Genomic DNA, 25989 nt, shown 5'->3' with positions numbered 1-25989 from the left:
AACAGCAGTTTCCCTGAGATATGGGAGGAAGAAAACAGGGGGGATGTTGTGGGGAGCAAATTGTCACTCCAGCAGCCCAGGTGTGGGGAGCCTTCTAGTATGCCTTAGGGTCATAAGGCACTCAGAGAAGGTAGTGACACGGAATGCATAAAATTTTGCTCAGGCATTTTCTGCTAAAAGGGCAGAAAATCAGGCTCTGGAATAGGACATGAGAGGAAACAGTATCACAGTGATGGGAAAAGATAGCAGCAGAGGAATGGGACACATACACTCAACAGTATTCCTGAGCATACTGCAACCTGGACAGCAACCAGCAGTACTCTTCAAAAACAAATGAAGCTGGCTCAGACATTTGGAAAGCATGGTCAGGCAATTCTGGTGGCACACTGAGGGACAAAATTGCTTGAAACAAGAATAGGAGATTTAGGCAAACATGAGATGATGACTACAGACTGTGATCAAAAGAGAAATAGGTGGGTTATGCCTGAAGTTCGTGATTACACCAAAGCTCATGAGTGAAGAAGTTTTGCATGGTAGGCAGTGGGGGGAGATTGAGAAGATTAATTCCTCCAAGCTATTTACATGATGTTTGTTACATGTTCAAAAGGCACCATTGGTTAAACCTTGCTTCCCTGCCACATCTGGATCCTCAGCCAGAGTTGGGTCTGATTTAAAGGGTGGTCAAAGTCACAGAGGATTGGATGGGAATGCCAATACACTGATGACTCAGAAGGTTTGAGAAGTTCATTTCACAAAGGGCACTGAGTTCTCCTGACAGATTAGCCCAGGAGATAGTGTACTACATGCTTGTCGAGTTAAGTACCAGAAGACTTCCTGGTTTTAAGGTGGACAGGGTGCCAGGTAATATAGCATGGAGTTACAACCTATCAAGGGATAGGAAAAAAAAAATCACTCTGTTCTATAACAATTTGCTACTTAGAGGGGAAGTTTTGTTGATCCTTAAGATCAATAAGTATTAAAGAGGGACCAGTGACTTCTGGTTGATTGCCACTTGTCCTTTAACTGTAGGTATAAATTCTATTCTATTCTATTCTATTCTATTCTATTCTATTCTATTCTATTCTATTCTATTCTATTCTATTCTATTCTATTCTATTCTATTCTATTCTATTCTATTCTATTCTATTCTATTCTATTCTTGTGGAGCAGCCGGAGATGACAGAATGAATTCTGTTAGGCTCTGTGAGATACTGTTTCCTTGGCTCAGCATCTTCAGTGATATGTTTCTGTGGTTGTAAAACATGGCTTACAAAATGTACTAACTTAACATTTTGACTACTGGTACACCCCATGTGATTTTAATCTATTGAGATTCAAGTTCGAAGGCCAGGCACAATGGTTGCTCAACAGCTTGTGCAGTCTTCGGAGCAGATGAGCCCAATGCTAGATTGAACAAATTCAAAAGTCTGCTCATGTCCCACATTGTCATAACGACTTTCTATTTGTTGTGCAGCATAGTAGGATTGTGGCTGGACTTCTGACATTTAGAGGACAGCAGGTTCGTGCTAGCAGAAAAGAAGACAGCCGTATATTTTGAATACACAGGGAGCCCCAGGACAAATTCCTCACTCAACTGGAATGAGAGAAAAGAGGCAGTCGCACTCAACTACCAATCCTGCGAAATGCTTTAGTTTTGCTGCCAAGGGTAGTAACGCTAGGTGGAGTACATGCTACTACACTGGTCTGGGCCTTCTCGGGGCTTGAAAAAGCACAGAAGGAGAACCGGGTTGTACAGAAGTCCTTATGAGACGTTAGTGGGCACCCTGAACCCAAAAGGGTTCTTGTAAAAGACTACGTGAGCTGGGGCTGTGAACTGAATTTCAAGGTAAGTTTCGCTCAGAGAATGTGGGTTGTGGGGAAGCACCCTTTACCCACAGCTGGGTGGGACCTTACAACAACTTGTCAGACTAATAATAGTTGGGTTGGAAGCTTGTGTCTCCTTATCCTTAGGCTGATGTTGCAAACAAAAAGCAGGAGACTAAGCATGAAAGACTGTACAGTTAGACCATGATTACTGTGGAAGCAGCAAGACCCAGGCTTTGGGATGCAGCCTACCAAAGGGGAAGGGTACCAAAAAAACCAGTGGGAGTTTTGAGAGCTGAAGACCATGGTTATTACTGGGTGCAGAGGAGCAGCAGGCAAGGTGGAGGATGTAAAAGCGTTGGTGTTGCAGATAATTCTTGACCCAGCAAAACAAAAACCACTGTTACAAAAAAGACTGCTTATTAGTAAAGCTGAACAATTTCTGCATTACTGTGAGCATCTTGCTGAGACTGTTTATGGCAGCCACAAATCCCACAGGTGCAAACTAGTTTTCTGAGTCTCTTGGGCAGTGGACATGTGTGCTGGTAGGGCAGACGAGGATCCCCTGGAAGGGACATCCTTGATACTGCACTCACCCTATAGAACAAGGGGCTGTGCCCACTGTGAACAAGTTCACAATAAGGAGGGGCCACTGGCAGCACACCCAAGTTCTGAGGGGGCATTTGAAAGTGCAGTGTTACCTCTACACCCAGATGTAACAGAGGAGGTAGAGCAGGAAGCATCCATGGACGATGTGCAGCAATGGTGATGGCACACCCAGGGGTTTGGAGCTAGGCAGTATCTAGAAGAACACAGATTTATTAATTTAGGCCAGGTATCACTACAGGAACTGTATGAAATGTTTGTTTTAACCACTTATGCCAACTGTTTGAACTTGGTGATTATGCTCAGCTCTATCTTGAAGCTGACAGCATGCACAACCCTTTATATCTCCCACTATTAATTTAAGCAGTGTGAATACAGAGGGAATTTTAGACTGCATCAGTACTCTCCTACAGAGTAAGTGAGAGCTGTGGTTTTGATCAGACTTTCCTCTTGGCTATCATTACTATAAAAGCAGTTGGTAGCATAGGACACAGAATCCTACAGTCTATCTGCCACTCTAAAATCATAGACAAAAAGTGGTACTATTTCATTGATCTAAATAATGGTAACAATAACCTCTGTTTTGCTGGGAGTCTCACAGGGCCTAGAGTGGTGAGGGATCTGACAGATGTACAATTGTTAAATGGTGCAAAAGAGCTGCCTCACAAACTGGGGTGGTCTGTGCACAGGAAGGTCATACTGAGTGAGATTGCCTTGCCTGAAGACCTGCTGCATGCTATACGTGCATCTTCCTATCTGAGGGGAAAAAAATTGGGGGTATTTTTAAGCCAGCTGATCACTGTAGATATGCCAAAGCCTCCTTCCTCCATTCACATGATCAAACTTACCTCAGTGTTAAGGATGTCAGAAAGTTATTTAGGGCAAGAAACTTTGGTGCTGCACTTGTCATGGTGTAATCGTGTCCATAACTGTATATATTGCCAACTCTGCTTGTCACACAACTGTGCGGTTAACGTGGATGTGAGAGTAAAGTGCCCCAGCTTCACGATGATGTGTAGGTCTGGATATCTGCAGAAGCATAAGGCCTTGGCTACTGAAAAATAAATTGGTTATTTGGCTATGATTTTTTTTTGTGAGAAAAAGTACAAAATTAGTGGATGAATTCCAAAAGAAGCCCCTTTGCCTTGGTGACAGAATGACAGTTTTCATCAGTTTTCTCAAAATATAAGGATAGTAGAGTTGCATAAGAGATGGCAGCTTAATCATAACACCTGCCTTTACTGGAAAGAAAGACGTTAGACTGGATGAAGAAAGATACTCAAGGATAGGAGAGACAAAGCAAGGTTGTCCAGGTGGTGATTGTATGGTCCCAGTCCTAACAGATTTAAAAAATATGGGAGCCCACTAGTAGCTTTAGGATTGTTTTATATGGTTATTTCATATGATAAGGATAATTTCATTAGGTGCCATGGATTCCAAAACATTCAGTTGATCCAAGTATTCTATAGCTTGTTTTTTCCTAATTCTGGCCAAAGTTACCATAGGTGTTTAATGTTGCTAGGCATTAGCAGACCCTTTCATTTCAAGTGAAAGATGAAGTATGCAAGTACTGAACACTTAATTTTCTGTACTGACTGTTGGTTGGGCTTTCTTTTATTGCTAGCAGACTACTTTCTCGTTACTGCATAAGTCCTTTGCTAGCATTGTCCATTTTACACACTGGCCTTAATTGAATCCTGTTTCTAGGAGCAAGTTGGTGGACAGCATATATGACTATCTTGTGATTTTGTTCATTCAAATTTTATTCATTCATATTTCTGTTTATTCAGCCAATTTCGGTTATGTCGGCTTTGTTTGATTTATTTCCAGTTACATAGTCCTTACAACTAAATGATATTTTAAACAAAAAGTATACTAATTTTATGCTTTCTTTTCTTCAACCTTTCTCTATGGTCCTACTTCTTCTATTAACATTCATTGATTTATTATGTTGAAACACTTAATAAGGTACCCCCAATATGTCACTGATGAAATCAATGGTTTAATCTAACCTTGGCAACTTGGATGTATCAGTATGGTAGTATTATCTATCTTTTCCATGAGTGTCAGTTCTGAAAAGCTCTTCTGGGAATCCACATTTGCTAAGACTTTCAGACTAAAACCAAAAAGCTACAGAAAACTATACATTTTTCCTTCACGGCCAATTATTTTTAAGATATCACCAACAAGTAAAGACACAAAAATAATTTATTAGTTTCATTGTAGCACACTCTTAAGAATAGTGGAGAAGGTGTAGGGCACTCTAACCCATGTGCAGGAGATTATCAGCCAAAATAATAGTTGCTTTCTATTTAGCTACGTTAAAAAAAAAAAAAAAACAACAAAAGTGATAAAAACATGAGCATTCTAATTCTCGGTTGAGAACTAATGACCTGGAACTCTCCTGGTTGTATGCGCTGAGGGACCAGACAGTCCCTGTCCATGGCTTACTCAGTCTGACTTCAGAAAACCACTGACATGTGAACTGCCTAGCTAGGGAAAACAACACCCTCCTGTTTATGCTGTAAAAGTTCAAAACTTAAAAAAGGTGAAAAACTTGAAAGTTCAAAATTAAGCATTATTTCCTTGGTGGAGGCCATCTTCTTGGCTGCAAACCAGGTGATATTTCATGAAGAGTTGCAAGGTTTTGCTCAGGCCCCAGCCCTTTCATATAGTTTCCTGAACTTCCATTTAGAAAACAGTTCAAGGTGTAATGTCCTAAATAATGGTGCAACTCAAATCAGGACTTGCCTTTGCATTACAGCACAGGCATTTATTCCTGTAAGGCAAAATTGGCTGAGGTTGAGAGCTTATCTCTAAAGAAAAGCTGTGAGAACAGGTTGTTATAGAGATGTAGACAGCTTTTATAAAATCAGCTAGCATCTCTTAGTCAGTTAGCTTGCAGCATACAGTCACTAGATAAGTGTGATCAAAGTCCATATAGCAGGCGTGACCTAGCCTGTTTTCCTGGAATCCACTGTGGCTGTGTTTGTCACTGAATTACAGCTAAATTTGGGGGGGGGGGGGAATCTCTTCTAAAACCTGGCTCTTTTTTTCCATGCTCTTTGGTCACCAAAAGATGTCATTTCAGCACTAGTTGCCTCCCTGCTTCAAACCTGCGTGAAAAATTCCATTTGGTTCTTGGTTGGAAAGGTGCTGTTTAATCATGGCTTACTCCTCAGGTTATTCTGATAACCACTGTCCAACTGTATTCCACTGGATGATAGTATACAACAATATAGGGACACTGAGTCACAATAAAAAAAAAATGATCCACAGAGACTACACATTCTCAACTATTGTGAAAATTATGATTTTTTACATATCATGATATTTTTACAGATATGAATTTTTACATTTATTTAGTTGAACACAATTATGCAAAGGGATTATACAAAGGGATATTTCAGCATGACAAGGCATATTATAATTTTAGTCAATAATCGAACTTGAACCTGTAATTGTAGCTATCGCAATAGGTTATAGAAAGGTCTAATTTAGATTAGCAGTTTTCTATCAGTTTGCAAGTTCATTAAGTTGGCTAGCTTTCCAGATACATAAAAGATATTTGCTCTCTTTATTGAGAAATAATTGGGCAGTTTGTTACTACAGTTCATAGAACTTCTGTTTCCATCTTTGTTTTACAACCCTCCAATAATAGAAAGAAAGATAGCACCAGAGGAAAACCACTAGGGAACTCTGCCTCTGGTTGGAATACAAAAAGGTCAACCTAGCAGAATTTCCTTATAAGCAAACAGAGAGATATATTTACAGTTATGTTTGTGTGTGTTTTCAACTTGACTTTCACAGATGTTAGCAGAGAAGCATAGGAAAATAAAAGGAAGATAGATAAACTGTAACTTACATCTGGGGGGTATTAATTTCAGCATTTTGGAAGCAATTTTTTTTTTTAATCCTCTAGTCATTATCATCTACAGAAGAAATAAAACAGAGAGATTTACTGTATCACTCCTAACAACACCTGTGAAGTTTCTATATAGGTGAAATATTCTCAGTTGATAGTGATGGACAAGTTACAAGAAAAAGTAATGTTCAACTAAGATGAATCCTTGATATTATTTTTTTTTAAAAAAAAGTCAATTGCCGTAATTTATGGAGGGAGAAGGAAAATTTCCACCATCTTATTCTGACAAGTAGTCCAATCTTTTAAAGAGCCAATTATAAACAATAATGAACTACATTAAATGCCAAGGAACATGGCCATAATACAACACAGGGGAGGAATTCAGGTGCCTGTGTCCAAGATGGCAATAGAAAAGACATACTTCCCTGCTAACATTAAGTGCCTTGCTTGATTCAATCCATACCTGATTTTCAATTTACAAAATTTCCTTAAGGCTGGTATTTGAGCACTTTCACACATGAAGAATCGGCCTGTTCACATAGATGCCCTGCAAATTGCAGACAAACACCAAATTTTGCCCATGTCCTCTGAGGAGCCTCATCCAGCAGACATACTGAAGAATATGATGCATAAAAGTCTGTCCTGGTTTGAGTAGGTGGTGGGGATTTTAGTAGCAGGGGAGGGGGCTACAGCAGTGGCCCCCTGTGAGAAGCTTCTTGAAGCTCCCCCAGCTCCAAGTCGGACCCGCCTTTGCACCAAGACCAGGCCAACTACCTGTGCCTCTGCAATAACATATGTAAGAAGGGGAACCTGGGAGGAGTTGGGGAAATTGTGAGGAGAAGTTGCAAGGAAAACATCAGTGCGAACTGTGAGGTCAGCGGAGAAAAGGAAGAGAAGGGAGGAGGTGCGCTGGAGCAGAGACAGCCCTGTATCCCAGGGTGAGATGGGAGGGCCACTGCCCCGCCACCCATGGAGGTCACCGGTGGAGCAGATACTGATCTGCAGCCTGTGGGGGCTCAGTCACCTTGGTCAGTGTGGGAAGAAGGCCCCGCTGTCATAGTTCGGAGATGGGAGGATTTGCAACACACGGGGTGACCCACACACTCGTGGGAATGACTCATGTCGGAGTTGGTTTGTGGAGGACTGTCTCCTGTGAGAGGGGAACTGTGGTGGAAGAGGGGAGGGATGCCCGAAGTTCCCTCCCCCATCCCCTGCCCCCTGCGCCTCTGTGGGGGAAGGAGGTAGAGATATGGGGAGCAAAGCTGAGCCTGGGAAGAAGGGAGGGGTGGGGGAAGGTGTTTTTAAGATGTGGTAATGCTTCTCACCTGTCCCATTCTGTCTGTTAAGTGGTGGTGTTGTTGCTAGTGTCTGTATTAAACTTACATTCTTTTTTCTTCCGCTAATGAGTCTGTCATTGCAATGGATGGATCATCCTTCTCTGTCCTTATCTCAATTCCTGAGCCTTTGGCTTTGCTTTCTCCTTCCCAGTGCTGAGGGGAAATGGGGGGGTGAGCGGCTGCATGGTGCTCTGTTGCTCTCTGAGCTCAAACCATCGAGCCTTTTGTTTTATTTTCTCCTTCTCAGCACTGGGGGGGAAGGAGGCAGTGAGTGGCTGCATGGTGCTTGGGTGCCCTCTGAGCAAAAACCATGACACAGTCAAAAGTTAGTTAATCAAAAACAGAAGAAATGCCTACTTTTAGCATAATAACCTGTTATTTAGGGTACTCCTCCAGGTGGATTCCAAACATTTCTGGCCTGTGCTATTCCTATAGCCCAAAATAATATCCTCAATGAGTATGCGAGAAGCTACTCCCTACCCTTTCTACTAAAACCACAGTACTGTCCAACAGAGAACTTGCTCTTTCGAGGGCGTGCATATCAGGGAACCAGATGGTGCTGCTGCTCAGTGGTGAGGGGGTCTCACTGGGCAGAAGGGACTCCCAGCACTGAGTTGGGCATAGTTTCCCTTCAGAAGAAAAGCAGTGCAATTGGATTATATGGGGTTTTTCTTCTGCCAAGTACTCTACATCAGCAGAATAATAAAACACAGAGCAAAGTAGTATTAAAGCAAAAGTAATATGAACTTTTATTGTATTATCTTATTGTTTTTACCTGCCTTTCATTTGACAAGGTATTGCTCTTTAATGAACTCTTTACATTTTTCTAGTGTGCTTCTATGTTGTTCTTACTTATTGGGCGTTATGAAACTTGTTTCACAATTCATTTAAACCTTGGCAATGATTAACATGCAATGCTAATGTTGCAAGTCAGTATCGCTGTGTCTCCTAGCAGATGCCATTGGGAGGGCGGAGAGCTATTCACTTTGGCAGAGGATGAGTTCATGAGATACAATTGCTTTAAATACTTCCATGATGAGTGAATTTTCCTTCCCCCAGTGAAGTGGTTTAGCCCTGTCAAAGAGGAACAGGTGCATGTGAAAGGTATGCTAGTGCACTAAGCAAACATGTTGGTGTTCCTACCTTCATCCTGCAGAGAGGCTTGCACTGCAGTGTTTTTAGTCAGTAAGAGTAGTTTATTTCACCACTTCTCTAACTAACAAAACTAGTTCCAGCTGGCACACACTGTGCAGTCAGAAAAATCTACTATGCGTATTCTAAGGGTGCATCTCTGCAGTTTTGACATTTCCATACCACAGTCTCTCAGCTCAAGGTATATGTGAAACACTAAATCAAATGGACAAGGAACAAAATCACCCTAGTGCTGTAATGACTTGAACTGCTGTTTTTTGAAAGAACAAGCCCTATGTGGATGGATCAATATTTAATGCAGAGGCCAAAGAAAACCAACTTTCCATTAGGAATTTTGGCATTGTCTCAAAAACACGCTCTCTGCAACTGCTTGCAAATATGTCAGTGGCATGCCAAACAAGCTAAAGGACACAAACCCACAGCTTTATACCTTTCATTTCTGAAATTAAGCAAAACCAAACAAACCCAACAAATTATACCTTTGCACATTAATGGCTGTAGGACCTTAAGTGTCCAAGGTGGCATCAATGTCCCAACCCGCTGAGCCATGCAAGCTGAGCATGAGTCAATGACTGTTAACAACTTCACAGAGTTGTATCAAAGAGATTAAAAATTTCAAGATGCATTGCATGCATTAGCTTCTCTTAAGAAGAAAAGCTACCTAGAGAATAAATAGAAGTACAAACAATAGTATGAGACACTGTTTATTCTGTGATATACTGTTAAAGAAAGGATGGGAAAGTTAATTCTGCAAGTGATATTGAACAATGCAACAAGGATGAACAGAAATTAGAGCTCTAAGACAGCAGTGCTGTTATATGGACCATAACACAGGCTTAGCCTTTTGCATAGTGGAAGATGGCTCTCAATCTGTTTTATCACCGGAAAAGATGGGATTCCTTTAGTGTTTCCTATACGGCATGGCAAACCACAGGAGCTAGGCCTCATGATGTCCTCACACCACACAGTAGAGAGAAGGAGAGGCAAAAGTAGAAGGGAGAGAGCAGTTGTAGAGGCTGAAGGCAACCGATAATATACCAAGCTTTCTAGTTCCCTTCCACTTTTCTGTAAAAAAGCAAATTCTATTGTGCTTAGTTAATGTGGGCTAGTGGTTGCATTTGTATGGAATCAGAAAGAAGTAGTTTGCGAAGAACCTCTGGAGGTCATTTAGTGCAGCGTATTACACTAAGGGCAAACTTCAAAGGTAGATCAAGTTGCTCAGGGCCTCATCCAGACAGGCACCAAGGAACTGTCGGGACTGTCTACTTCCTTTGGGAGAGAAGCCAAGCATGGTAACAAGGCTAGCAGGGCATGAGCTTCACCAGCCAGGGCCTGGTTCCACAGTACCAAAGTGAGGCAAGTAGGCCAGGCTCTGGATCACCAAAACCCATGGTGAAGCATAGATGTGACGGAACTGGAGGCAAGTACATCTATGCCATAGATCAGACAGGGACAGAAGGTCCAGGCCTGAACTTAAATGGAGCCCCTTGGCCCGGGGGTAGAGTGTGCAGGTAAAGGTGTCTCAGGTGAGGCTGGTCAGTGCAATTAAGGCCTATTAGTGCACTGAGGGTCCTGACAGCAAGTTTTAGATATCACTAAGGATGGAGAAGGATGGAAGCAATAGCTGCCTTTGCTGGGTTTCTTCATAAATGAGGATAATAACCTAGAATAAGATCACTCTCCAAATAGAAGAATTTCAGCTCTGCTGGTTGGAAAAAATTAATCTGAAGTCTCAAAAGAAATTTGCCTAGTGTGTCCTTTTCAACAATCCTGCTGGACAATTCAGCAACAGGATAAAGTGGCCCAACTCAATCTGAGGGTTTCTACAAAGCTCAGCCATGGAAGGCTTTTGCTTTATCAAGCCAATAAAACTCTTGAGTTTTGTTTTTATTAAAGAAGCCACAGGAGTTTACTGAAAGATAAAATTATGTCATGCAAAGCCTGCCCATGAGCCAACAGCATTGTTCTGCTAACAACTCAAGTAGAACCAAGATATGTATGTGCATTTAATTCAAAGAGACTTATTAGATGATTACGAAGCAAATCTCAGTCTTGTTAGAAACCTGTGTTGATATCAGCACATGCTCTGACATATCACTACTCAGTAAGCATGCTGGCATTGTAACCATATGTGACACCCCTAATTTCCCCAGCCTTCGGTCAGCTAAGATTCATATACTTTCTGAATGGAGGAATAGTTGTTGAATCCAGTTGTGTTCTGAGCCTTTTATAAGTAAAAATACTTGCCACTAGTTTTGCAAATACTGTTCAATAATTATATATACCCATTTTTTTGTGATGGTATCCTAACACGTTTCATACTGTTGTGGATACAGTTTCCTAAATCATTCTAAGAAAGGATCCTCCAGAATGTTCTCTATCAATGATTTTGTTATTTAGAAAGAATGAGGAATCAACCATGCTGCCAGATGCCACATTTCAGTAGCATTCCATCTTCATACTAGTATGTGCTCTTCTACCCTGGAAGACTGTAGCCAACTTCTTTCATAATGGAGAGGTCATACAGGATTTCTGGAGCTGCTGCTGGGTATTCCATACCCACAAAACAGTGTGATTACACCACTGTGGTCTTGTTCAGCCTGCCTAAAAAGGGCCAGTTTCACTACTTGCATTGACTATGTTAGCAATGACTAATTTCATCAGGTTTTCATGGGCTTCCATTTCCATGTGCTCTGAATGCGAGATAGACACACAGTCTCACACTTTGCTTCAGGTGTGGCTTAATGATCACCATAGATATGAAAAGCTACTGCAACATCTCTGCAGAAATGCCCTAGGCATGAATGAATACTTGGGCAATGAAAACTCTCTGACTCTCACAAAATTAGAGTCCATCGTGATGTGCTAACCTGAACTGTGTTCTAGATGACAGTGATAACAGACTGTGAGGAATCAGGTGATGGCAGGTTGTGATGCCCTTGTCCTCTCATTGAGGAGGGACAAGTAGTCAACAAACTAAATCTTAGAACAGTACCACTTGGCATGGTGCATGGGACTCTGGGAAACATTTGTTTGTACCCAGGAAATAAAAAGCACCGTGTAGTTGGCTTGCATTTTGGCCACAGTATGTGACAGAAATATTTGAAGAGTCAGGAAGGTCTGGCAAAGGCCAGACTGGGAAGGTGTCACACTCAACTTGGGCTACACTGTATCCTTTTTTGAGTTATTGCTTCCCAAGATAAATGTTCACTTCCTGCCATCCTGATCCTCAGATGTATTCATGGCTGCATTATAATGCCTTTATCTGTTTGATTCATATTACAAACATTTTCCCCCATTACTGGATATTGCAACCATTGTCACCTACAGACTTTACTAGAAAATCTAAATGGCCAATGAAAAAAGTGTCAGAGCATATCCTAATCTTCCTTACTCCCAATCTTATGTTTCTTATCTTTCTGCCTCTGCTAACACCTTGAGATCTGTCAGGAAGCAGTTTTGAAATATATGGAAGTTATATGGAGGTAATTCCATAGAAACTTCCAACCAAATTTCAGCTGGTACCAAATGAAATGCCATGGCTGTTTTCATGTGGGCTGTAACACTAGAACAACTTTAACTGTTCAGACAGGGTATCTTGTCTCCCAAAATTTATATATCATGATCAACTTTCCTCAAAACAAAATTATCATTAAGCCAGTTAGCTCAACTTTTGTGAGTCATTCTTCTTCCTCTTTTTAGGTATTGATAAGGGCAATCATTCACTCTTTTGGAATTTTCCCAATTATTCAAGATGTCTAAAAATGTAACATTCCTGAGTCCGAGAACTCACTGGCTAGCGTATTTTCAGTTTCACGTACATAAACTGCATCAGTCCTGATGACTTGAAAATATGTAATTTTAGTAATATTTTTATTGTCTATCATCTAGACTATGATCTCGATGTATTAAGCATTTTTCTTTCCTTCTTTGCTATTTCTGATTTTACTTTCTTTTTTTCTGTGACAATAACTGTATCTTTTTTTAGTTTTAGCGATTTATTTCTAATACCTTAATATCATCAAAGACAATACAAGTTTTTAAGGTATTGGTGTCTTAGTGACATCATTAATTTCCTTAGGTAGATGTCTTGTTTTAAATCGTAACAGTCATTGTTAGCATTGATTTAATAATTTTTCTGTTCTCAGTATGTAAACTAGCTTAATTATAATTTCACATCTCTTCATGTGTTCTAGTTTTTGGGTTTGTTTTGGGGGGGGACGTGTGAGCACTCAGTAGAATATTCACCCCCCAAATCCATTTTAGTTAACAAGAGGAATGCCTTCTAAAGGTCCATCTGGATATATGTGGTTGAATTGGTGGTGTGCCTGCTGCATTCCTCTCTCACCAAACAGAAACACGATGACGCTCCAGAGCTCTGTGTTTTCAATGTCACAAACGGAAAGCTTTTTTTTTTTTTTTTAGCAAAACACATAATGTTATGATTCCAGCATTGTGCTTTTAGACACAGATCTATAGAATGTCTTGATCTTATTCTAATTTTGCTCTTTTTTCCTATTCCTAGAAGGAATATTCTTGTTGTTAAACCTGGCATGTATCACATTACTTGTATCTCATGCTATTTGAAGGGAAATAACAATAAATCAACTTAAGAAGCGAGTTACTTTTACCAGTCCCAGGTCCTCATTCTGCAAAAACTTTTAACAGTCTGTCCTGGTTTGAGTAGGTGGTGGGGATTTTAGTAGCAGGGGAGGGGGCTACAGCAGTGGCCCCCTGTGAGAAGCTTCTTGAAGCTCTCCCGGCTCCAAGTCGGACCCGCCTTTGCACCAAGACCAGGCCACCTACCTGTGCCTCTGCAATAACATATGTAAGAAGGGGAACCTGGGAGGAGTTGGGGGAATTGTGAGGAGAAGTTGCAAGGAAAACATCAGTGCGAACAGTGAGGTCAGCGGAGGAAAGGAAGAGAAGGGGGGAGGTGCGCTGGAGCAGAGACAGCCCTGTATCCCAGGGTGAGATGGGAGGGCCACCGCCCTGCCACCCATGGAGGTCACCGGTGGAGCAGATACTGATCTGCAGCCTGTGGGGGCCCCACAATGACCAAGGTGACTGAGCCCCAAGAAGGCCAGGACTCTGTGGGAAGAAGGCCCTGCTGTTGTAGTTCGGAGATGGGAGGATTTGCAACACACGGGGTGACCCACACACTCGTGGGAATGACTCATGTCGGAGGTGGTTTGTGGAGGACTGTCTCCTGTGAGAGGGGAACTGTGGTGGAAGAGGGGAGGGATGCCCGAAGTTCCCTCCACAGGAGGAAGCAGCGGTGGGACTGACCACACCGCCCATCCCCTGCGCCTCTGTGGGGGAAGGAGGTAGAGATATGGGGAGCAAAGCTGAGCCTGGGAAGAAGGGAGGGGTGGGGGAAGGTGTTTTCAAGATGTGGTAATGCTTCTCACTGTCCCCTTCTGTCTGTTAAGTGTTGTGGTTGTTAGTGTCTGTATTAAATTTATGTTCTTTTTTTCTTCCCCTAATGAGTCTGTTTTTTGCCTGGGCCTTAAAGGATGAAGCCATCCCTCTTTGTCCTTATCTCAAGTTTCTGGGTCTTTTGCTTTTCTCCTTCCCAGTGCTGAGGGGGAATGGGGGAGTGAACGGCTGCATGGTGCTCAGTTACCCTCTGAGCTCAAAGCACAACAGAGGCTCACAAATCACAGGTCTCAGATTACAGGGTGTCCCTGTAATGAGGGACAATCCACAACCCCGTGTGAATTTACCATTCTTGCTGCACAGAACTGCACCTATTTTTCATCGGATGGCTCTCCATGGTTACGACAGAGGGAATAGAAAAGAGCTGGAAGTGCTGCCACTGTTCGTTCAAAAGTTGTTTGGTCCAAAGCTTCTCTTTGGCTTTTAGCTATTTTAGACAAAAAATTTGTATCAGGTTGAAGTAAAATTGAAGGCTGCAGTCCTAATTTCTCCCCAGTCAACTTTTTGTGCATGCAGTATTTCATCATATATGTTACCTTCAATAGACTTCTCAAGGCACCAGTTGGATGGCACTTAAAAAATGATCAGCTCTTTCAAATTTTTTTCTCAATGCTCATATGTGATCCCATGCCTTCCACATTGCATGCTGTCCAGTCCTTGCTTTGAAGAGGGAATTGTTATTTTTTTGTATGTTTTAAATTATATTTACTATTCTAATTTATCCATGTATCTAATTCCTTAGTACAGTTAATTTTGATAATAGTCTGTACCATGACAAAATGAGCTTTAACATTAAAAGTGTCCCACAATATTGTTGCCTCTGCAGGTAACATCATTAATGTATTGGAAATCTGCTATCACTAGCAAAAACACCACTCCAGTCACTTTCTTAAGCTTGGAAAAAGGCAGGGGGAGGGTGAAGAGACACATACCCAACACAGAAACTCCTTTTTCATGCAGCCACTGTTCTTGTTACTGTAGTTACACCATGGTTTGAATGAGGGTGGAACTGGAAGCCCATACCAGGTATCAAACTGTTACCATGCCTCTCTCCCTTTCCTTTTCTTGCTGCCCTGTCACCTTCACATCTGACACTTCACTGCCACCTTTGATGGTCAGAATCACTTTCCTCACCCCCTTCTTTGAAGGCCATTACGCTGTGGGACAGACACGTGTTAGGTAGACATCATCCATCCTACTGAGGTATGGGATCCACAAACCCACCAGAGTCCCCTTCCTAAAGGCGTAGATACAGACCTACCTGAACAGAGTTCTTCTCTATTCTACGACTTTGCTGGAAAGGCAGGATAGCACGAGACTGCTACTTCTCTGCTCCACTGGAGTGGAGATACTACAACCTCCTCTGGGAAGGAAGTTTTAGGTAACCAAGAACTACAGCTCATCACTACTGCTACCTCATTAATACTTAATTTGATACACTGCCCATCCACTCAGTGATCGAATCTGCCTCACTTCAGGTCAGAGCTTACATGCTGCCTCTGCCCTGCATCACGGGGCCTTCAGCTGTCCCCTGCAATCCACGGCTGCTGCGTAGGAGAGCAGATTTCTGGGAACCATCTTCATCTCCTGGTTGTGCCAAGGCACACAGTAGCCCTTCTCCTCCACTTGTCCAAAAGGTGACCCACGAAGCTCCTGCTTGGGCCTTCTGCAAGCTGCCAGCCCTTTAGAGACCTGGAGGTTCAGGGCTCTCACAGTCTGGCTCTGGTTTCCTTTGGAAGCCCGTTTCTGCCTGCCGGGATCCGCGGAGCAGCAGCCTGGCGCTCCTGGTGCTGCAAGGCTATCTGCAAGGCAAGGTTTGAGAAAGAGACGCCGCATTTTTTTTGTGTGCCCCACAGTCACAGCTGAAACTCAACAAAACCACGCAGGGCGGCTCTCACGCATCCAGACACACACACGCAGCCACCGGCCCGGGCCGTTTCCCCGGTGGCACCGGAGCTCGACTCGCGGCAGACGCGCCGCTCCCCCTCCGCGGGAGGGCAAAACCTCCCGCCGACCGCCTCGGTTCCCAGCTGGGAAGTTGCGTGTATGTAAATCAGAGCTAGTCATAGCACCCCCTTTCTCTTTCTTCTCCTCTTCCTCTTCCTCCTTCTCCTCCTCTTCTTCTTCTTCTTGGGAAGTTGCGTGTATGTAAACTAGAGCCAGTCACAGCACCCCCTTCCCTTCCTCCTCCTCCTCGCCCTGGGGGAGGCCGCCCCCCGGGCCCCGGCCTCTCCCTTCGGGGCCGCCCCGCCCGTCGGTCGGTCGGTCGGGCAGGGGGCGGTGGCTCGGTGCCGGCCGCCACCCCCCGCCGCGTGAGGAAATGGCTCTCACGTGAGGGAGGCGGCAGCTCCGGGCTCGCGCTGCCCGCGGAGGAGGTGCCGGCGGTCCCGGGTCCGGCCGCGCCATGCCGACCAGCTTCACGGTGGTGCCGGTGGAGGCGCAGGGCGAGGAGCGGGCGCCGGCGGAGCGGGATGGGCAGCGGCAGGAGGAGGAGGAAGAGGAGGAAGACGGCGAGAGGGACCGGGGCTCCGGTGAGGGGCGGCGGGCAGCGCCCGAGGGTCGCGCCGGCGCTTTGTGCGGGGCTGCCGCCGGGGGGGAGCCGGAGGGTCCCCGCCGCCTGAGGTGGGGTGGGGGGCGCGTCGCCTCCCCGCAGCGGGTGGTGCCGGGGCTACCTGTCCCGGTGGAGGAGCGCGCCTCGGGAGAGGGCGAAAGTCCGGCGCCCGGGGCGGCTGAGAGCGTGTTTCTTTCTCTTTGTCTCCGTCGCCGCCGGCCGAAAGGAGGAAGCGCTGCGGGGCGGCCTGCGGCTGGCGAGCGGCAGCGGGAGCCGCCGGCAGTTCGAGGCAGGCGTAAAAGCTGTGGAACCGTTTAGGTCGGAAAAGAGCTTTAAGATTATCAAATCCAGCCGTTAAGCTCGGTTTCAAAGCCCAGCCCTGGTGGAGCTCACCAGAGGGAGCGGTAGGAGCGGATACCCAGACTGTGGCCAGGAGCGCGGTTTTCCCCGCTCGCCCCAGGTGCGTGTCCAGCCGCGTGCTCCGGCCCAGCCGCCGCGTTCGGGGTTCGGCCGGTGTTCGCTGGCGCGGTGCTGGGAGCTCCCTCCTGCTAGGCCGCGCCCCGGAGCCGCCGCGGGAGCAGAGCCCGGCCCCAGGTGGAGCTCGGGCATCGCCACTGAGGGTCCGGCCGGGGCGGCCTCCTGTCAGCAGGCGGTGGTGGGGAACTGAGCGCTTTGTCTCTCGGATGAGGAGGCTTTGCCAGGGAGGCAATAACTCACTCTTCCTTCGGCTCGGAAGCCCTTAACACTTCCTCTTTCTGAAGCGTGTTGCAGCGGCAATACCAAGTATGGTGCTTGAATCGGGGCTCGCACCGAGAGCTGGGTGGATCTGCACGTTGTTTTGGGCACTGCTTACAATCAGTACCCATTCGTAATTCTTTTGTTTTTTAGATGTTAGATAAACACAGGTCAAAAGATGGGGTTTTGTAAAAGGCAGTTCCTCCTAATGGCGGCGGCTTCTTTTTGTGGTGTAGATCATAGATACATAAGGCTAATTCTGTGGGATGTGGGATGTGAATGTGAAGAGATGAAACCAGATGTTTGACAAACTTAATTAGACTTACAGTATTTTAGTTTCTTTTTGCATAAAAATTCTTCAGGAAGATGATCCAGTAAAACACCAAGCTGACAAAGTTGAGTTGTTTTCTTCCCAGAACTTTCTCCCCTTAAGCCCCCACCTGCCCCTAAAAATACATACTACATGTAGCTGCATTTCCTTTGGTATATTCAAGCGGTTAGCAAGTGTCCTAACTACTGCCACTTTTTCCACCAAACTAAATGGAATAGAAAAACCAAAAAACTGTGGCAACAGTTTGTTTCCTGTACCGTATGGATGACAGCAGTACAGCCCTAATCTGTTTGAGCAGTTTTCCTTGTGGTAGAAGAGCTAGTCAGAAAGGCACGGAGGTTGGTCAGATGGCATCTCAAAATACTGAACGTACAGGCATAGTTAGACAGGAGTTGTTAGACCATGTGTATATATGAAGCATCTGGAAGGCTTGCAACATTTGGAAGTCTTGGGAGGCTGAGGGGAAGAGTGGAACTGGCGTTCTTCTACTGGCATATTTCTAACCTTAGGGTTGTGATTGAAAAAAAATAATTCTTCGTGTGCTTAAGTAGAATTTGTGTGGACTGGCAGTTACATTTGCAAAATGCGTTTAAATTATCTGCTGTTCTGGATCTATATCACCTGAGCGGATGAATTTATGTGTGAATTTTCCTGTTAACGTGCCTGTAAAATAGGGAGTAGAGAGGAAAACACGGAAAAGAGAAGTCATTGACTTGTAAACAAGATATAGTCAGAGAGCTCCGACTTCATTAAGAGATTAAGTGCTATACTTGGATACAGAGGTTTGGGAAGTGAATGACATACTTAAATGTTGTCTTGGGTATTATATGGATGTTTGGTATGGATAAAATTGTTAAGTTAATGCTGTGTAATCAAATAAGTCTCCTTGACCCATTCGTCTCAAAACTTTATAGAATTCTAAATTACTAGTACAACTAAAAGCTGTTGTAGTTCAGCCCATTTTAAAAGCCTGCTGTTCAGAGAAGGAGTGCTTGCCTTTCTCCCCACTCCAGCCTTGAGAGAAAGGCTAGGGAGCAGAAAATTTCCTTCCCTGTCTTCTTTCACATCGCTGGGTTCTCTTCCTTTTTCCTGTGCTTGACCTTGGTGCTCCATCAGACACTTCACTGAGCTGGTTCAAGTGCTAAACTGACAGAAAAAACTGAACTCCTGCAGAGGGAAAAACATGCTTCCCCTGTTTTGGAGTTGAGGTGAGTAAGTGCTGAGAATGGCTAGAGTTGTGTCAAAGTGGGAGGGGGGGTAAAGCTGAGTGCAGAGGGGGAAGTGAAAAAAGAGGGAGAATGGGAACTTCCCCTTTGGGTTACCCTTCACCTATACAGCTGAGCATATAATTCTGGTCCAGTTGTTCAGGCTTCTAGAACTGTATCAGTTTTGATTGAATTCTCTGGTTTAAAAAGCAAGTAACTCTTCTGGAATTTCCTTGACTGCACTAGTACCTTGTTTTAAAAAAACTCAACAGAACAAACAACAACTAAACAAAACCCAAAACCCAAACAAAAGCCAGAACAAACAAACCAACCCCCCCACCAAACCCACAATACTCCTTTTTGGAGGGAAGCAGGCTGTATGCTGTTTCGCCATTAGATCACCAGTAAAGTAATTCTGGTATCTTGCTAGCAAGGCACTTAGTTGTTCTGTGCATTTATCCACTTTCACACATTCTTATCTGATAATTATCTATGTGATAATGGAGTAAACTGACATGTTCCTACTCTATGCTCTTTACTCCTTCACAATCGTCTGAAATTCTATAGCCTTGTATTTTCTGGTTATGTGACACCTTCACATGTGTGAAGGAGGGGAAGATTTGGGTGAGTGGCTGTTTGGCTGGATTATAGCACTGGCCAAAGTAGTAATTAGAAGAGTAGGGAGGCAGAGTGGAAGTTTAATGCTTGGATTGAACAGTATAATTGAGGGTTGGAGCCTGCTGACTCAAATACAAACTAAGTATCAGAAAGTATATGTGCCTGTGTCTTTTAATACAGGAAATAGTAATTGGTTGAAGGAGTGAAGGAAACAGGAATCTGTTGTAGGCAGTAATGGACAAAGTTTTATGAGAAGTTCTGGCTTTGATTCGTGTTGGGCTTTTTATTTGTTTTCTTTGCATGCATCAGTGATGACTATCTATTAGATAGACCTGTCAAAACTTTGTAAAGTTGATCAAATCTCTATTTCATTAGCATGTCAGGTGTTTCAAAGCATAACTAGTATTTTTAGCATCCCATAGTATTATTTACCTAGCCACAGCAGTCTTTTATTTAGAAACCAATATGAGAACTAACTCCTACAAAACCTTTTTAAATTGAAGACCCTCAAATACAAGGAATATCAATGACAAACCTGGTCATTACACCTGGTCATCACATAACTAATGAAACATGAATGATGTGAATGTCTGTAAAATGCTAGTTCCTGGAAAACCAGGAAATAGTTGAGGCAGGTGTATATATATGCAATGGAGGAAAGACAGGCTAATCTCCCTGATACATCTAGTATATTTTCATTCAGCTTCTGCTCACACACAGAATCAGTCTGTAGTTCAGAACTTGCTGTATGGAAAAATACAGCATTACATGTTCCCTGTCATCCCATTGCAGTTTGTCCAGTTTTCTGTACCCTGAAAAAATGCAAATTGGTATCTTTGCTTTTTTTTTTCCTTTTGTCTCCACAGGTTAGTTATCCCACTCTGTTCTGTTCATGTGCTTAGTTAGTAGTGTGCACAATGTTTCCAGTACTAACTGAAGGCTCAGGTCTAGGGATATGCATGGGAACATGGGTTGTCAAATACAATACTGTTTCCACATGCTCTTCCAAGCTTCACAACTTGTGGGCCAGAAAAAGATGATCCTTCTATGAAACTGGATTAATTTCTCTTTTTTTTTTTTTTGGTGAGTTTAAGTTCCAAATAGGCATGTGAGACAGAACTTCCCTTTACAGAAGCCACATTGGTTGTCCTCCTCTGCCACCCCAATGTTATATTGTGTAATAGAAAATTGGAATGGAAAATATTATTCCTGTTACAGGTAAAAGCATATCTGATGTTTGATCACAGGCATGGGAGCCACACACAGGGATTTTTACTGGCTCTGAAGGGCTCTGACTGTTCTGATGTATACCCAGGTCTGCCAAGGTGCTTGGAACCTTTCACTGTTTAATATAGCTACATGTACCACTGAATATAAGTGTGTGTTAGCTATTGATAGCTCCAAGGGAAATAGGGGCAAATAAAGGAGGCAGAGTTAAGAATAATAAACTAACGTCATTGTGGAGTATGTGATCACTTAGCACTTTGTAACTGTTTAAACATTTCTTTTAGACTGTTGCAGTTTTGACCTTTTTTGTGAAGGAGAGGGTCTTAACGCTTGACATGGACAACAAATCATTCTTTTACTCCATTGTGTTAATTTCGCACGAATGAAACACTAACATTCTTTTATTGTACTTATTGCCTAAGAGCTAAATGTAAATAGTACTAGTCATAGACCAACTTTCAAGTAGAATATTCCAGGAGAAAAGTAACACCAAATGTAGTGATGGCAACCCTCAATTTTAACTTCTCTGAGCTGTAATAAAAATATTATTGAGATTTTTTGATCTCTTATTGCAGATTTTTCCTTTGGTGATAATACTTTTGCAGCCATCAGAATATAATGAGCAAAGGTCTCCTGGGTAACTTTTTAATGGTTTTTCATAACGGAACTCTCCTTGTAATGTTTTGTTATCTTTAAGATGACTGTTACTGCTTTAAAAGCTCACATTGTAAAGGCTGCATTTGGTAAGGGATATAGTTTGATACTGCATAGCAGATCTTATTAGCTGCTGCTGGGGAAAGAAAGTATTTATATTCTCTCCAGTGCTACTGCTTGTGAACTGTTTTAGGGAGCCAAATCAGCAGGAAACTAGCTATGACAGTAAAACAGTTGTTTTTAAAAGTTGTTTTAAGAGGCTTTATTTCCTTGAATTGGCTCATTGCAGAACAACAGTGTGTTACATCCTCACCCCAACACAGAAAGCCACCCTTTTTGGCAGCGCTGACCCGATTAATTTTTCCTGCATCTTTGAACTATGTTGATGCTTTACATAAAAATGGATACTAAAGCATGGGGAATGAAACAGTGCTATTTTTATTTGCTCTCTAGACTAATGAACTATAGAACGTTATCACAGGGGACTTACTTTCTGAATCTGAGTAGAAATATTACAGCTTGAGGGTTCCCCCCCTGAACAAAATGTGTAGCTTGGTTTAAATGAATTCTCCTACCAATTTAAATGTATTCTCCTACCGATTATTTTTTCTTCCATACAATCCTTTTGTGGCTTATGTGGTATTTTTTGCATAATCAGTATTTCTTTTCCTACTTGATTTGATGTACCAGTTGAACTGGGAGCATTTCTGGTACACACTATAATTTGTATAACTGCAATTATTTGTATGCTATGGCTTTGTGAACTGTCCAGGTAGTAGCTAGCAGAATTAAAATTCTGCTAATAGTGTAGCTTATCCTGTTAGGTTTCTATTTACCTTCCCCTACCCCAAGCTAATAAGAGTACTTCAGGTTTGCAGTATATTTTCCTTGGCTCTTTGCACCTTTGACACAGTGGTGACAGTGTTGTGATTTAACCCCAGCTGGCAACTAAGCACCACCCAGCCGCTCACTCGTTCTCCCCTGGTGGGATTGGGGAGTGAATCAGAAGGGTAAAAGTGAGAAAACTCAGGGACTGAGATAAAAACAGTTTAATAGGTAAAGCAAAAGCCAAGCAGACAAGCAAAACAAAACAAGGAATTCATTCACTGCTTCCCATCGGCAGGCAGGTGCTCAGCCATCTCCAGGAAAGCAGGGCTCCGTCACGCATTACGGTTATTTGGGAAGACGAATACCATCACTCTGAATATGTGTGTGTGTGTGGCCTCTTCTTCTTCCCCCAGCTTTATATGCTGAGCATGACACCATATGGTATAGGATATTCCTTTGGTCAGTTGGGGTCAGCTGTCCCAGCTGTGTCCTCTCCCAACTCCTTTTGCACCCTCAGCCTCCTTGCAGGTGGGATGAGAAGCAGAAAAGGCCTTGACTCTGTGTAAACACTGCTCAGCAGTAATGAAAACATCTCTGTGTTATCAACACTGTTTCCAGCACAAATCCAAAATATAGCCCCATATTAGCTACTATGAAGAAAATGAACTCTATCCCAGCCAAAACTATCACAGACAGTAAAGACAAATTCAGTGGAGAAGGTGTCATCATTCTTAGCAGTGGTTGTGAACGTTTTTTCCTTCCCTACTGAAAGAAGAATACACAGTGAAGTGCATTGGGTTTATGTAGTGAGGGGCCTGCAGGGTGGCTTCTGTGAGAATCTGCCAGAGGCAGCCTCTGTGTCAGACAGAGCCAGTTCCAGCTGACTCCAGGGTGGGCCAGCTCCAAGATGGACCCACCACTGGCCAAAGCTGAGCACATGGGTGATACTGGTAAGAAGGGGTAAAAAAATATGCACAACAGCAGCTAAGAGAGACGAGTGTGAATATGCGAGAGAAACAACCCCGCCAAAGTCAGTGAAGAAGCGGGGGAGGAGGTGCTCCAGGTGCCAGAGCAGAGATTCCACTGCAGTGTATGCTGAAGACCACGGCATGCAAGTTGTCCCCCTGCAGCCCATGGAGCAGATATCCACCCTGCAGCTCATGGAGGACCCCACGCCAGAGCAGATGGATGTACCCTGAAGGACCTGTGACCCCATGAGGAGACCTGTGCTGGAACAGTCCATGCCTGAAGGACTGTACTCCATGGAAAGGACCCATGCTGGAGCAGTACTTGAAGAACTGCAGCCGCTAGGAAGGACCCTATATTGGAGAAGGTCATGAAGGACTGTCTCCTGTGGGTGGGACCCCATGTTGGAGCAGTGCAACAGCATGAGGAGAGAGGAGCAGCAGAGACAGCGCATTATGAGCTGACCACAACCCTGTTCCTCACCCCCCTGTGCTGCTCAGGGGAAGGAGGTAGAGAAGTTGGGAGTGAAGTTGAGCCTGGGAAGCTGTCGGGGGTGGGGAGAAGGTGTTTCTAGATTTGTTCCTATTTCTCATTATCCTGCTCTGTTTAAGTGGGAATAAACTAAATCAGTGGAGTCTGTTTTGCTTGTGACAGTAATTGCTGAGTGATGTCGCTGTCCTTTTCTCGACCTACAAGCTTTTTAATCTTGTTTTCTCCCATTGTCCTGTTGAGGACAGGGAGTGATAAGAGTGGCTTCGTGGGCACCTGGCAGCTAGCCAAGGTAAACCCACCACATGAAGTCTATGAAAACTGCAGTCTTTTTGATTTCATATGCAAATTTTCCAGTAGTTGCAAAATTGGATGAAGTTTTGATTCATTAGGTTGTGCAACACTAGGTTCTTGCTATGCAGCTCTGACCCTGCTTTACAAGAGCTATAACTGTTTCTTTGGCAGCTTCTCAATCCTCAGAATTGCCAGCCTTGAGTTTTAGGGCATCACAAGTGTTACCTACTTATTTTTAAAGGCCTGATGGTAATCTTCAGAAATGCATTCATGAACAGTTAGCAGTATACAAACTTAAAGATGGTCCCTGAATAACTTTGTGCTTGAATCACAGCTATGGGGAAGCATGGCTTAATAATGTCTGTGTCAATTGGACAGTACTTATTATCCGCTTCCTGATTTCAACAGCTAGCATTCTTAATTAGGTACCTTAATTAGCTGTATCCTTTAGCTAGCTCATAGCAACCAAAAATAAGTAGCATTCAACCTGTTCAGGAAATCATTCTGGGAGTCTTTGGGAGGTGAGATTTTGAGTGGTAACTGCTTTGCAAAAATGGGTATTTTTTTAAAAACTCGTGTATCTTCTGAAAAAAATAATCTTTTCTCTTTCTGGAAGAAGAAATTAAAAACTTGTTCTGTTTCTTGCCTTCTGACAGGGGGTACACAAGTTTGAAACTTTTTAAAATGAAAATCTTCCTACTAGCTTACTTTTGGAGGAGAATAAAACCTTTTAACAGATTAATTCCAATCTTGAAGAATGAGAAGCTTGTGTGTCTCTTTTTCTAGCTTCAGAAAGAAAAGTTTAGAACAGCCTTGAAAATATGTCAGAACTTTGCTTTGTTACCTGTGGAACTGTCCTGATAGAAACTTACCAGGACATAAACAATGTCTTGCTGCCATTGATTAGTGACCATTCCTATCCTATCTCTATCCCTCTACTGGCCTTTCTTGCTTTGTGGAACATCTGCTGAGGACTTGCTCGAGCTGCTTTATTTTGCTGGTGAGGAACAAGAAGCAGTCACTGGGGGGTGGGGGTGGGGCGGGAATCAAAATATCAAAATGGGGAGGTATAGGAAGCAGGCTTTTTGCAACTTCAACGAGTTAAAGCAGCTCTTTTAGGGGCCTAGTAAGCACCAGGTCTGGTTCTAGGAATGAATAACTTGGGGAAATGGGCTTGGAAGGAGCCTTCAACCCTTTCGTCCTTTCCATAGTTGACCATGCTTGTGACATAGGTGTTAGGATCACAGAGAAAAGTAGATTTTGGATGTGATTCAAAGATCTGACCACAGGAACTAGTCTGTTCTAAGCAATAGTGTCCATTTAATAGAACTGAAATAGTTTGTGTGAAGTTGTTTAAGGCTGGTATAGAATGTATGAAATAGATTAATGCATAAACTAGAAAACAGTGATGTATCTAATTTGAAAGAGAATTAACAAATCATGCAGGCAGTCTTAAAAAGGACCCTTTTATAATTTCAAAATACTTGTTTTTAAAAAGTGCTTGCAAAGTTACTAGAATTATATTTTAACGTGTTTGTCTTCTACATCTTAAGTACAATTAATGCAAGCTCTTTCTACATAAAATCAATGTTTAGCAACTATACTTATGATTAACTTGCTTAAGATCTGCTAATATGTACTTGATGCATAAAACTGGCTTTTTACATAGATAAACCTTTGGAATGTATTAAGACTACTTGTTGCTAATGTATACCGATCTGCTTAGTAGTGAATTTGTTTGATGGAAAGAAAACTTTAAATGTATTAGGTGAAGAGGTGTGATGTTTTAGTAACTTGATCCTGTCCATTTCACTAAGCATGGTCTTTATTGCTGATGGAAATCCTCCAGCTTTATTCTCTTTAGAGAG

The 25989-nt window shown here is 43.2% G+C and overlaps 1 protein-coding gene across 3 annotated transcripts in view; it reads left to right on the top strand.

The window, feature by feature from the left end:
• Positions 1 to 16433: 16433 nt before the first annotated feature.
• SLC12A7 (solute carrier family 12 member 7) overlaps positions 16434 to 25989 on the top strand; it is a 70951-nt gene continuing 61395 nt past the window's right edge. For 2 of the 3 annotated variants that reach the window (XM_074869681.1, XM_074869671.1), the window contains exon 1: positions 16434 to 16754. In XM_074869681.1, coding sequence (XP_074725782.1) covers positions 16628 to 16754 — 127 coding nt within the window. In that variant the 5' untranslated portion in view covers positions 16434 to 16627. The remainder of the gene's footprint in view (positions 16755 to 25989) is intronic. The other variant, XM_074869662.1, reaches the window with a different exon arrangement.

This window comes from Strix uralensis, chromosome 1 (assembly GCF_047716275.1).
Source record: "Strix uralensis isolate ZFMK-TIS-50842 chromosome 1, bStrUra1, whole genome shotgun sequence".
NCBI lineage: Eukaryota > Metazoa > Chordata > Aves > Strigiformes > Strigidae > Strix > Strix uralensis.
This window is presented reverse-complemented; position numbering and strand designations above follow the sequence as displayed.